The 12,287-nt window shown below is 50.8% G+C and overlaps 1 protein-coding gene across 1 annotated transcript in view; it reads right to left on the bottom strand.

Annotated features, from left to right (window-relative positions):
- Positions 1-12,287, bottom strand: part of KSR2 (kinase suppressor of ras 2) — a 410,482-nt gene that overhangs the window by 81,716 nt on the left and 316,479 nt on the right. Inside the window, 3 exon segments of the mRNA XM_029922908.1 lie at positions 973-1,104; positions 1,106-1,143; positions 4,014-4,081. Coding sequence (XP_029778768.1) covers positions 973-1,104; positions 1,106-1,143; positions 4,014-4,081 — 238 coding nt within the window.

Raw genomic sequence — 12,287 nt, 5'->3', positions numbered from 1 at the left:
AGTAGAAAGCCACTGGATGATTTTTAATGGAGAGGGACGGGATTCAAATTGCATTCATTAGGAATCACTCTGACTGCTGTCTGGAGGATGGACTGGGGAGGGGCAATACCTTGCCAGCCTTATGCAGAGAAATTAGACAGACCCTTGCCAGCAAGAGGCCACTCAGCCATCGTGACGCTCGTGTGGGTCCCAAACACAGGTGGTGACTTCCCACACGCTCGGGTTGACTCGCACTTTACCCACCGTCCACATGGTGCACAGGAGCACTGGGGAGCTTGAGAAATCACCTGTTGGCATGTGCAGGCTTTGCCTCCTGCCATAAGGCTGCAAGTGTCCCTGGGAAAGTTCTGGTGCAGCCCAACCAACAGACCAAGCACATGGAAATCACGCTGGAAATTTCCCCGCCAAGGTGGACAGAAAGGGGCATAGAGAGGCTGACCACCATCTGAGGCCCAAGCAGAAGCCAACCAAACTGGCTGAGGCTCAGAGCTTGGGCCCCCCTCCCACACACATCCATCCATCTATCTCTAGCAGGGGCTCAAAATCAGTCCTCCGTCCCCCGGTGGTCTGATTCAACAGATGGCTCAGCCCAGAGCCATCTGCAAGGTGAATAGTGGCAAGTGGTGAAACATCTCACAGAGCAAAGAGAGCTGGGTCTGGACCACTCAGGAACCCTGCCTGGACCCTCCCGCGATCCCTACCGCCCCCTCCTCCACACACTCATTCATTCTCATTTCCGTGTGCCTTCTCTCTAAATTAGACAGGTTTCTGGCACACTCAGTCTCCACGGATGGCTGGATGCTCCCCCCTGCCCTCAAGCTCCACTTACACAAACCGCATGGAGAGAGGAGAGCCCAGGTGGGCTGGAAGGTGAAGGTTTCCAGAGCAATCCGCTCAGGCCCCGCTTTCCCCTGCTCCTACCAGGCAGCGGCAGCCCCTGCATGCCCTGACCCAGCAGGACCCCACCCTTACCTTGCTGATTTTGTTGGTTTTGGGGAGCGTCTGGCTGATGTGCAGGTCTGAATACCGGGGTGGCTTCCGTAGAGGGTTGTTGATGTCACAAGGGACAGACTCTGTCCGGACTAACCTTGCTGGGTCCGTAGGGGTAAAAACAGCAATTCGGGAGTTTAAGTATCACGTCATCTTTATACCGTTCTACCAGGAAAGCGTGGCTCAGACCCCCTCTCAAAGGCCTACCCCCAGGATGGGAAGGGAATTTCCCAAAAACGATCCTTGTCGTGTCCCAGTAGTAAGATCAGGTGTCCTCTGTGCTTCCTAAAATGTTTCTATCCTCAATAAATGACTTGACAACCATACATTTTAATAACAAAGCCAAAGCTATCCGTTCATTTTTCGATACCGTAATTGTTTGACACCTACATCATTTCAGAATTGGCCTTCCTTTGAAATATAAGAGGTTCCTGATTCCTTAAGATCTACGACCAACAGACAAACTCAGAATGACCACCCGTCCCTGCCTCCAGCTAACCTTTGTGTTGAGATCCTCCTTTGTTACCTGTGGGATTTCTCAGGCCCCGGCAGCCTGCTGTTGGTCAAAACATGTTTGTCCTAAACGAGGCCACGGGGACCCCTGAAAGGAAGGCTGAGTATTTCCAGACACCCCCCAACATTATCCCTGAAGGCACACAAAAAACTGGGCACACAGCTGATGCTAAATAAATCCAAGCCACGTTATCTGAGGTTCTCATTCTGTTGCCCCTCTGTTATTATTAGAGGGACCACAGGGAGGGGCAAATTGAGAGGCTCAAATTCAGATTTGATGCCTGGCAGTCTTACTTGTTAGCTGTTTTGTATTGTAGGGGGTGTGAGGGTGTTGGCGGAAAAGTTAAAGCTTTGGAGTGACCCAGGGATTTAATTTCTCTGCTTAGCCTGAGCTGCCATCTCCATGGAAACCAACTATATTTTAAACTTCCTTCCAACAAGGGTGGGGGATGGGGGGGAAGCAAGAAGCTGGAGGACTTTTGGAAAGTTCCACTGGCTTTGCATGTACAGGCACCTGCTGCCTTTGAGCCAAGGGGGCATGGCCTTTGAGGCGGCAGGTAGGGAGGCCTCCTTCGGGTGTCAGCCTCGGAAAGTGGGTCGTCTTGTAGCTGGCTGGTTCTGGTCTCTGCATGGGAGTTGGGCTCCAGCAGAGTCCGCAATGGAGAGAATTTGGGTAGGAGGTGGTTCCCCAATGAAGCCGACCCAAACAAGACAAGGGCTCAAGAGCCATGAGAAGTCAGGTTTAAAAATAACCTCACTGAGTATATAGAGTTGTGCAAGGAGCAGATGGTTCTTAATTAAGGATGTGGGCGGGAAGGGGCAGGGGGGCTGAAGACGTTTCCTTCACTTGCAATTTCCTCGCCTCCCTCGTGGAGGTAAGCAATGCAAAGATCATCGAAAACCAATGGCCCATTGGCTTTGGAATGGATCTCAAGACTTTCAGCAGCAATTTGCTTCCTCCGTGAAGCTTCCCTTGGGTTCATTCTAAGACAGGGAAGATTCCCCGGCGACTGCACTGACCAAGGCTAGGGAGCTGGGAGGGACACAGCAGGGACAAGGAGGGACTCCATGTCACATCAGCAGGCTGTGTACCTCAACACTGGCTCCAAGGCTCTCTCTAACCGACAGATGGGAGGGTGGGAGGGCAGGGAATTGGCCAGGGAGAATTTTACAACTTCAAGAAGTTGCTAACATCCAAAAACAATACAACTATTTGGGCTTTTCTTTGAAACATGGGAAAAATTCAGGTCTACATTGTTTCCATCGCTGCAGAAGCAATGGTGTTTGCGCTCCCTCTCTACTTTGCATGGCCCCACCTGGCCACCTTCTCTTGTTTCGGACCCTGGCTTGGCCCAGGCAGGCACCTGAGTTTGCAACTTCTACCCTAGAGCCTTGCTTCTTAACGTTAAGGAGCAGAGGAACTTCCTGCAGATTTGTTTCAAAATGCAGAATCTGATTGATTCAGTAGGTCTCCTGTGGGGCCAGAAGCTGCATCTCGAACAAGCTCCCAGGTGATGGGATGTTGCTAATCCGTGGACTGCACTTTGAATGGCAAAGGTCGGGACCAGTGACAGCCAGCAGAACTTCCGGGAATGATGACAGCGTCCATTATCTGCACTATCCAATATGGTAGCCATCTGTGGCTCCTGAGCCCTTGAAACGTGGCTGGTGTGGCAGAGTAATGGAATTTTAATTTTTATTTCATCTAAATCTGAATAGCCAGGTGTGACTAGCAGGTACTGTATTGAATAACAGAGGCCCAGAGAGTCCCCTGGTGAATGAATTGTAATGTAGATAATAGAAGCCAGAGATAACACCCCCATGAGACAAGAATCAGGGCAAGTATTGTGAAAGCTGGACTCCAAGGCTTTCCAAGGAGGTGCTTCCTATTGAGTCCCTGGGAGGCAGGGGAAGCTCTTCCTTCCAGTCTTTCCTCCTCACTAAATTGGTCTTGCTTTTTGTGCAAGTGGCTGTCCCAGGATAGCTGTTAACCTTGTGGCTTGGACAAGTTGCCCAGGACACTCCCAGAGCCCCAGGGGACAGAACACAGATGGCCACAAACCAACAGACCCAAGGACGACCCCTCCCCACACCCACCTCTGCAGGGCCAAATGATTGAGTCTGAAGAGTGGGTAATGGAAATACTCAGCTAGCATTCTTTTTAAATGGGAAGGAAAAGCAATGAGATTAGGGGGGGGAAGAGAGGAGAGTGGAAATTAGGAAAGCAGACAAGTATGAGAGAAAAAGATTTAGGAAGAGGGAGGTAAATCTGGGGGCTAAAGTATCCGAGAGACCAGCAGTGGGGCAAGGAATAAGGAGTAGAGGCAGAGGAAATGGATGGAGGGGACAGATGTCAGGAAGAGCGTCAGAGGGAAAAAAAATTAAGCAAGTATCAGGGTATTGGGAGGTACCCAGAAGTGGCCTGGATGGGACAGCTATTTCAGAGGGCTTGCAGAAGCCCCCACCCCACCCCACCCTACCCCACAGAGCAACAAGTGTTAAATACTTACCTCCTCTGTGGATGATCAGGAGGTGACAGGGTGGGGCTTCTTTGGTGCATTTGTTGTGGCACTTTAACCTGAGAGAGAGAAAGAGAGAACAGGATGGAGAGATAGGTAGGTTGGTGGGTGAGTGGATGGGTAGATGGATGGGTGGGTAGAGAGGTAGATGGATGTGTGAGTGGGTGGATGGGTAGACAGATGGAAGGATGGATGGATGGATGGTGGTTGGATGGATGGATGGGTAGATGGATGGATGGATGGATGGATGGATGGATGGGTGGGTGAGCCGGGGGGTAGATAGATGATGAATAGATGGATGTGATGCCCTGGTGATTTAGAAATCTCTGGAAGCTGTGGATACAAAAATGTGACATAAGATAGGGTAGCTGAGTGCACCTGTGGAAATTAACTCGGAAGATAATCTGTTGCCATTCCACTCTCAAAGGTCAGCCCTAGGTGGTCAGAGTGGGTAGCAATTCTTTCACCAACAGTGTCCCCTTGGACTTTATGCTTTGAAAGACAGTTCCACTTTTAGTCTCTATTTTTAAACTTAACCATCATCATCATCATCATCCAATCCTAATAATCTTCCACTGTTTACTTGTAGATTCATCTGCCAGCCATTGTACCAAACATTTTTTTTTTAATTTTTTAATGTTTTATTTATGTTTGATACAGAGATAGACAGAGCATGAGAGGGGGAGGGGCAGAGAGAGAAGGAGACACAGAACTGGAAGCAGGCTCCAGGCTCTGAGCTACCTGTCAGCACAGAGCCCGACGCAGAGCTCGAACCCATGAACGTGAGATCTGACCTGAGCCGAAGTCGGAGGCTTACACAACTGAGCCACCCAGGTGCCCCTGTACCAAACATATTATATATACTATGTCATTAGGTCATTCTAACAACATTACACAATGGATAGTATTATTCCCATTTTACAGATGGAAAAACAGATTAACTGAGCTCTCCTACAGAAAGGTGCCAACGGTGGCTTCTCATTTTTCTTGAAGCCTCAAGCAACAGGAGACAGACAGCTACTCATGGCTTCCATTTACAATGAGATTAGTGACAAGTATTCAGTTTTAGAGGTGTGAAGAGTTTCGAGTCAAAATGTCCTACTTTGAGACAATGTCACCTCGTTCTCCTCCAAAGAAGTTATCAGACTTCAAGAGGATACTAGATAATAAAAACCCCAAGTAATTTGGAGCTGGTTTATCTTTTCCTTTTAGAGTTTTATGTCAAAAGAAGGGTACACACTGTGCAGAGGTATCCTTTTGGGTGCCCTTTCCATTTCTGCACGCACGAGCCTAAAGTCCAACAGCCAACATCTTTGCCAGAAGGCACCCTTAGCCTGCTCAGAGGTTTAATATTAAAACGCACAGAGGCGGGAGCTGTAGATTTGCCCTCGATCCTCTTCCCCTCTAGGGATGTGATCGGTCTCTTTAACAGAATGTTGTAAATGCCCAGTCATAGACTCGACTTTGACTCCCCTGATTAGTCTAGCTCCGTGGTTCTCAAAGTGGAGCCCTGAAACCAAGTCACATCAGCACCATCTGGGGACTTCTCAGAAATGCCAGCTTCGGGGACCCCACCCCGGATTGATAGGTCCAAGATTCCAGAGCGGAAAGGCAGTCACCGGTTTTGAACAAGCCTCCGCCTGAGTCTCAAATGCGCTCGGGCCTGAGAACTGCTGGTCTAGTTGATTTGGAACATCGTCTACGCACGTTTCCCCAAGTTTATTTTGTCTTCAGTCTTTAGTGGCCCTAATGGGGCACTGAATTCCTCTCTGATAGGGAAGGTTAGACCTGAGGCCGCCGGGAGCGCAGAGATGAAGCAGGGAGAGAGGCGGGCAGCACAGAGCAATGCCCACTCACACCGTGAGAACATGAGGTCATCTCCAATTCTCCTTCACTCTGACTGTTCTCCGGTGCTACCATGTCTTTACATGTCTCTACCACACGCTAAGCCCAGCCCCAGATTTGGACAGACGACAGTATCCACAGGTAACGTATTAAATTTATTCTTCCGAGGTGCCTGGGTGGCTCAGTCGGTTAGGCGTCCGACTTTGGCTCAGGTCATGATCTCACGGTTTGTGGGTTCCAGCCCTGCATCGGCCTCTGTGCTGACAGCTCAGAGCCTGGAGCTGCTTCAGATTCTGTGTCTCCCTCGCTCCCTGCCTCTTCCCCTGCTTGTGCTCTCTCTCTCAAAAATAAGCAAACATTAAAAAAAAATTAAAAACTAAATTTATTTTTTTCCATCTGAACATCTTTTTTTTTTTTCTGGTTGCCTTATATTAACGGAACTGATGCTGATTTTCCGCTCATAAGATACATTTTCATCTTTAAATAAATGCATTGAAATGAAAAAGGCCATAAATAGTAAATAAATAAAAGGAAGGCTGCTACATTCATACGACAAAATCACGACACAGTCGTGAGTGAATGACTGAATTAGCTCAGGACAAGGTGGCTTGGACAATTCGGAATCAAAGCGGTGGCAGCTCTTGGCCCCCGAAAGTCTGAAATGGTCAAAAACCATTAAGAGGTGTGTGCTATCGGGGTGCTTCCGTGGCTCAGTCAGTTGAGTGTCTGACTTCGGCTCAGGTCATGAACTCAAGGTTCGTGGGTTCGAGCCCCACATCGGGCTCGCTGCTGTCAGACGGTTAGTGCAGAGCCCGCTTCAGCTCCTCTGTGTCCCTCTCTCAGTCCCTCCCCAGCCTGCACTCTCCCAAAAAATAAATACTAAAAAAAAGAGAGAGAAAAAGAGGTTCAAAGATGCTAGAACTGTGAGAACAGGAGTTATCATTTACACAGTGCTGGTGATGAACCATGTAATGCCCCCCCGCCGGGGCTTTATGCAATTTATTTAATCCTCATATCAATCCTAAAAAGTAGGAACCAGGAGCACCTGGGTGGCGCAGTCAGGTAAGCATCTGACTCTTGATTTTGACTCAGGTCCTGATCTCACGGTCCTGGGAAAGAGCCCTGCGTTGGGCTCCATGCGTGGAGCCTGGTTGGGATTCTCTCTCTCCCTCTCTCTCTCCCCCTTCCCCCTCAAAGTAAAAATAGGAACTAGTGTTATCCCCATTTTACAGAGTGAAAAGCTGAGGCTCAGCAAATTTGGATCACTTGCTGACGGTCAAATAGCTAATAAGAGACAGAGGTCCCGAGCCCAGTTCTATCCACCACGCAGATGCCTGTAAACCCTCCACTCTGTTCCTTTACATCCTGGGGGTGTGGTGAGTTGGGGGTGTGGTGAATAGTTGGGGAGGTTCGGAGGATCTCTAACCAGCACAATCAAAATGTCCTCCTTTGGGATGAGCCTAAGATGTCACTTCGCTCTTCCCTCTACAGCTGCCTGACGTCACAGAGATAATACAGTCCCCACCTTACTGCAAATGTCTTCGTCTTTGTCTTTTCTAAAGCGCCCTGGACTCTCAGACCCATAGGGAAGCTCCCAGCCCCCCCGAAGTCCTTGGCATCGCCTCCAAACCCTAGTTCGAAGCTCTGGGGAATGTGCAACTAGCCCTTCATTCATTCTGCAAGCATGTAACCGGGCCTACTGGGCCCCAGGTCCTGGGGACATGATGGGGACAGGGCAGACGAAGCCGCTATGTTTATGGGGGTGGGGGGGGTGGATAAAAACCACGTAAACAAATATCAGATAGTTGCAAGTGTAGGGAGATGGAGAAAAAAAAATCCTTCAGAGAAATGGGATGCAGGGTATGGGCACAAGAAGGGGAGGGTTTCCAGCCAGTGCAAAAGTTGGGGGAGGCAGAAACAAGTTGGAAGGGGGCTTGGTGGGTTCAGGGGTCAGAGGCTAAAGGCCAACGAGGCCGAAGAGAAGGACAAAGCGATAAAGACACGAGGAAGAGCAGGAGGACGTGGGCAGGCGCCCCGGCAACCCTGGTGAGGTGTCTGATTTGATTCTGCAGCACGGGGAAGCCACCGGAGGCTGTCACAGCTGGAATGGGTCAGGCTGATGTTTGGGAAGCCCTGCGTTGGGGAATCTGCTGATGCCAAATAAGAGTGCGACCTAGAAGTTTCTGCACTCCTTGCTGTTTGAAATCACTGGATTCTGCCCTGGAAGCTTCCAGAAAGCAATGTTTCCTTTCTGCCTCTCCCGCCTACGAGTCTTTTCTAATGGGCACTGCTGGCAGTTAGAGAAAAGCCTTCCTTCATCTCTGGCCAAAGGGTGGGAGAATGAACGCTCGTCCCTCTGGCCAGCGCTTCGAAGGGCAGGCCTGGCAAGGGGGCACAGCCGCTGCTCTTGCAGAAAAGCCCGGAGAACTTTCACGCGAAAACACTTAGCCCTTTGCACGGAGGCTCGTCCGCCAAGCACTGGCACCTGCACGTCCAGGATCTGCTAACTGAGCTGGGAGACTGGCCTCGTGCTGAAATGATACAGACCATCAAGGGCAGGGGAAGAAGGACCCAGATAAGGAAATACACAGGATTCCACCCAAGTCAGATTTCTCCTTTCACTGCCCACAGAAGGGGAAAACTACTAAGGTCGACCACGCGCCTCCGACTCAGACGCCCAGGGCTTAACCCCCAAGGTTCTGATTCTGTCTGCGCGGGGAATGTGGGTTTTCAGCAAGTGCACACTAGAACTGCTGTATAAGGGAGACACATTCTACTTCCCAAACGAGGGATGTGGAGAAGCCCAGATCTTCCAGAATATAGCACCCTCCCCTCCAGAAAAGCGAAATGGGGTCTGGAAACTATGGAGGAAGGATCTGGGTTCAAAGTCTGGCACTACCACTTCCTGGCTGTGACACTTGAGTAAGTTGCTGACCTGCTCTGAGCCACAGTTTCTTCATCTGTAAAATGGGACCATCGCAGCATCTGTAGCTGCAAAGAAACATTGTATCTGCTGTCCCTGAGTTGCAGAGAAAACTAATGATACGACACAGGCAGGGTGCCCGGGACAATTACTTGAAGTAGCAGTTGCTGTCGTTTTTACTATGGTCATTCTTATTGCTAGCGCATGCGGCAGCATTCCCCTCAAGGCCTCGAGACCCTCCACTGGAGGATGTTCTCTTGCTGAATTGTGGGCTGGTTGCAATGTCCGGAGCTTTGAAACACCCATGGGTGGGACCTGATTGGTGAGTGGGACAACTCAGAAGTGTTAGACGTGAGACTGGACCCCAGCTACCCAGAGCTGTTCCAGCCCAATGAAGCTCCCAGCACTGGCTGCCTTCCTTCCCTTCCTGGTCTCACCCACCTGCTCCCTTGCTGTGTGGTCCAGATCACCTCTTAAACTCGCCCTCGAATCCTTGTTTGGAGGTCTTTAGAAAGAGGAGAACCCAACCCGGACCCCATGATCAAGAAAGGAGGCTCAAAACCCAACGTGGCCATCCCAAAACTCTCACACCAAACCGGAGCCCTCTACTCCTTGTCCCTTGTGGGTCTGAAGCCCACATCCTTAATGAATTTGGTTCTCTGGGTGCTCCGTTCCACACACAGAAAAGGGAGGGCGGGGGGGGGGGCATAGTTAACTGCCCAGGACAAATCTCCCCATCAAAGGTGGCCCGGAGGAGCACCGTGAGTGAGGGTGGTGGCTCTAACAACGCCAGGCACCAAGGAAAGGTCAGACGGGGTTCTGGAAGCAGTTAGAGGTTTGGGCTTCCGAGTCAAGCCAACACGAGCTGGAATCCCAGTCTGCCCTCCCCACACCAAGGGGACGTCCGTCCGAAACAACGCCTGAGTGAGGTCCACCGAGATGGGGCACAGGTCAAGGTGTCCGTAGGCAGGCTGAAACACACTCCAGTAGACCCAGGGAATGTCAGGCGAACCTCACACAGCTGGGACACTTGCAAAGACTTTTCATGGAAAAGGGTTTCTTTTTTTTTTTTTTTTTTTTTTTTTAACTTTCAAAGCTAAGAGGATAAGCTTCAGTTATGGAGAAAAGTTGCTTTCGTGGACTATCTTGTTCCCGAAGGAGCTGCTAGCTGAATGAGACCTCCTCTCCATCTGAAAGTTAAATACGTGAACTTATCTTGAGGGCACGGTCTGGGTCTCCCTCAACCTTGTAAGCTCCCGTTCCTGCCCCTGTTTCGGCACCTGGCCTGGGGGCTGGCGCGTGACACAGGCTGCGTGAACACCCCAGATGCGGGGGGACAGAAAAGGCAAGACGGAGGGATGAAGGGCAGGGAAAGCCATCGAACGCCACTGGTGTGCGGGTGTGGATTGTCTCTATCAAAAGACTTCTTGATAAATGATTCCTATTTCTTATAAAAGGAATCTCTCATGGCTTGTGAGATGCAGGTGTGTCCCTCTCTGCATTCTTGTCTCGAGGTCCTCTCTCCCCCACCGTGAGGGCAGGACAGGACAGGGGGTGGGCCAGAGCACACTGGCCATGCACGGACCTTGCCCGGCACCAGAGGGGGACAAATGCCCCTTGATGAGCAGTTTTGCTGTTCCCTTCACGGATCTGTCATGGCCCCCAGCCTTCCGGTGGGGCAGATCAGAGCCCAGGGCACTAGGATCAGAGGCTAGCCTTCCCTGAAGAGGGGCGGGCAACATTCCCGCCGGTGAACACAATCACGTCCATTTCAAATGGTTCACTGGGCACCTGTCACCAGTTCACGAAGTCTGCGGCCGAGCTCCGTGACCCTGACTTTGTCTTGTCCACACCAGTTTGCTTGGCAACCCATCTGAACAGCGCTCAGCTCTTCCTTACCGAGATCAAATGGTGTTTTGAAAACCTGGCCCCCAGCATCTGAATGAGGGGACGTTGAAGAAATGCCAACCTTGGGCTAGGTGCTCTTAAGTAACCTGTTTACTCTGAACAACAGTGCCACGAAGGGTGGAAACCATCGCACCCATTTCAAAGTCAGAAAGACTGAGGCTCGGTAGGCAGCCCAATCATACAGAAGTAAAGAGCGGAGTTGGGGTCATTCGTTCATTCATGCACATAAGAATCTGATTCCCTTCCTCCTCTGAGCCAGATGCTGGGTGAGGCCCTAGGGTGTGTGCAATAAAACAGAGCAAGAATTGTCTTTTTAAAAAAAATTTTTTAAATGTTTATTTTTGAGACAGAGAGAGACAGATGCAAGTGGAGGAGGGGCAGAGAGCGAGGGACACACAGAATCCAAAGCAGGCTCCAGGCTCTGAGCTGTCAGCAAAGAGCCTGACATGGGGCTTGAACCCACAAACCATAAGATGATAAGCTGAGCCAAAGTCGGACGCTTAATCGACTGAACCACCCAGGTGCTTCAAGAATTCTCTCTTTAATCATCTCTCTTGCAAACACCCAGCACAGAGTTCACCATCCAGGTATGTAAAGCCATCTCCTACTATTTCAAGCATGAACATCATTTTTCCATCCATCCACTGCCTCGGAGCAGCCCCCTTTCTAGAAAGGATCCCCCGTGGATGGGAACTAGGTTCTCAGGCCCTTGGGCTGGCAAAAACCACTTTCCCTCCAGAAGCTCCTTTTGAGACCTACTCCACCAACAAGCATTTACTGACCGCTTTCTACGTACTGAGTACCGTGCCGGGCCTGGAGGTACAGAGAGGGAAAAACGCAGGCAGAGCCCTACCCTCATCTAAGATAAAGTCCGGTCAGAGAGACAGGCAGGTGTGTAGGCGAAGACATGTAGTTATGTTCTACGGAATGACGGTGAAGGACAAAGTGTGGCACTTTGCATCTGAGGGGAGTCCAGGAGGGCTTCCTGCAGGAAGAGGTGACTGAGCTGAGCCTGCAGGATACACGGGAGCTGGCTGAAGTGTGCCAGGGAGATCCAGGCAGAAGCAATAAAAGGCAGTGTGAGGATGCACTGATTGGTAGGCAGGTGGCCTGCTGTAGCCACGGGGGTTTGATGGCTCAGTGAGGCTGGAGCTCTGGGTTCGAGAAGGGAGGTAGTGAGAAGGGCGGAAGGACAGCTAAGCAAGGGACAGTGCAGTGTGTCCCTGGGAGCCTGGATTTACCCTGCAAGCAAGAGAGAGCCAAGGAAGGGTTTTAAGCGGGGAGGCAAAGGCTGGATACACATTTTGCAAAGACCCTCCCCTTCCCCCAGCAGCAGAACATGTACAATGAAAGGGCACAAAGCTCCGCCACACAGTATCCTCCTGACCTCCTGCTTCCGCTCCCCGCCCCCCCAGGTCACTGCATTAAGTGCTCCTCAAGGCGTCCTACAAAATCACAAAACCAAATCACTGCCCCCTTTACAGGGGGGCTGGTTTCACCAGTTCTCGGTTCCCCTGTGGTCTCTCATTTGCGACAACGCTTCGAGAAACGCCCCCAGATGCTCTCAGCGGAGGACATCCAAACACTTC

Source organism: Suricata suricatta, chromosome 14, assembly GCF_006229205.1.
Source record: "Suricata suricatta isolate VVHF042 chromosome 14, meerkat_22Aug2017_6uvM2_HiC, whole genome shotgun sequence".
NCBI lineage: Eukaryota > Metazoa > Chordata > Mammalia > Carnivora > Herpestidae > Suricata > Suricata suricatta.
The sequence above is the reverse complement of the archived record's forward strand: the minus strand, read 5'-3'. Positions and strand labels throughout refer to the sequence as shown.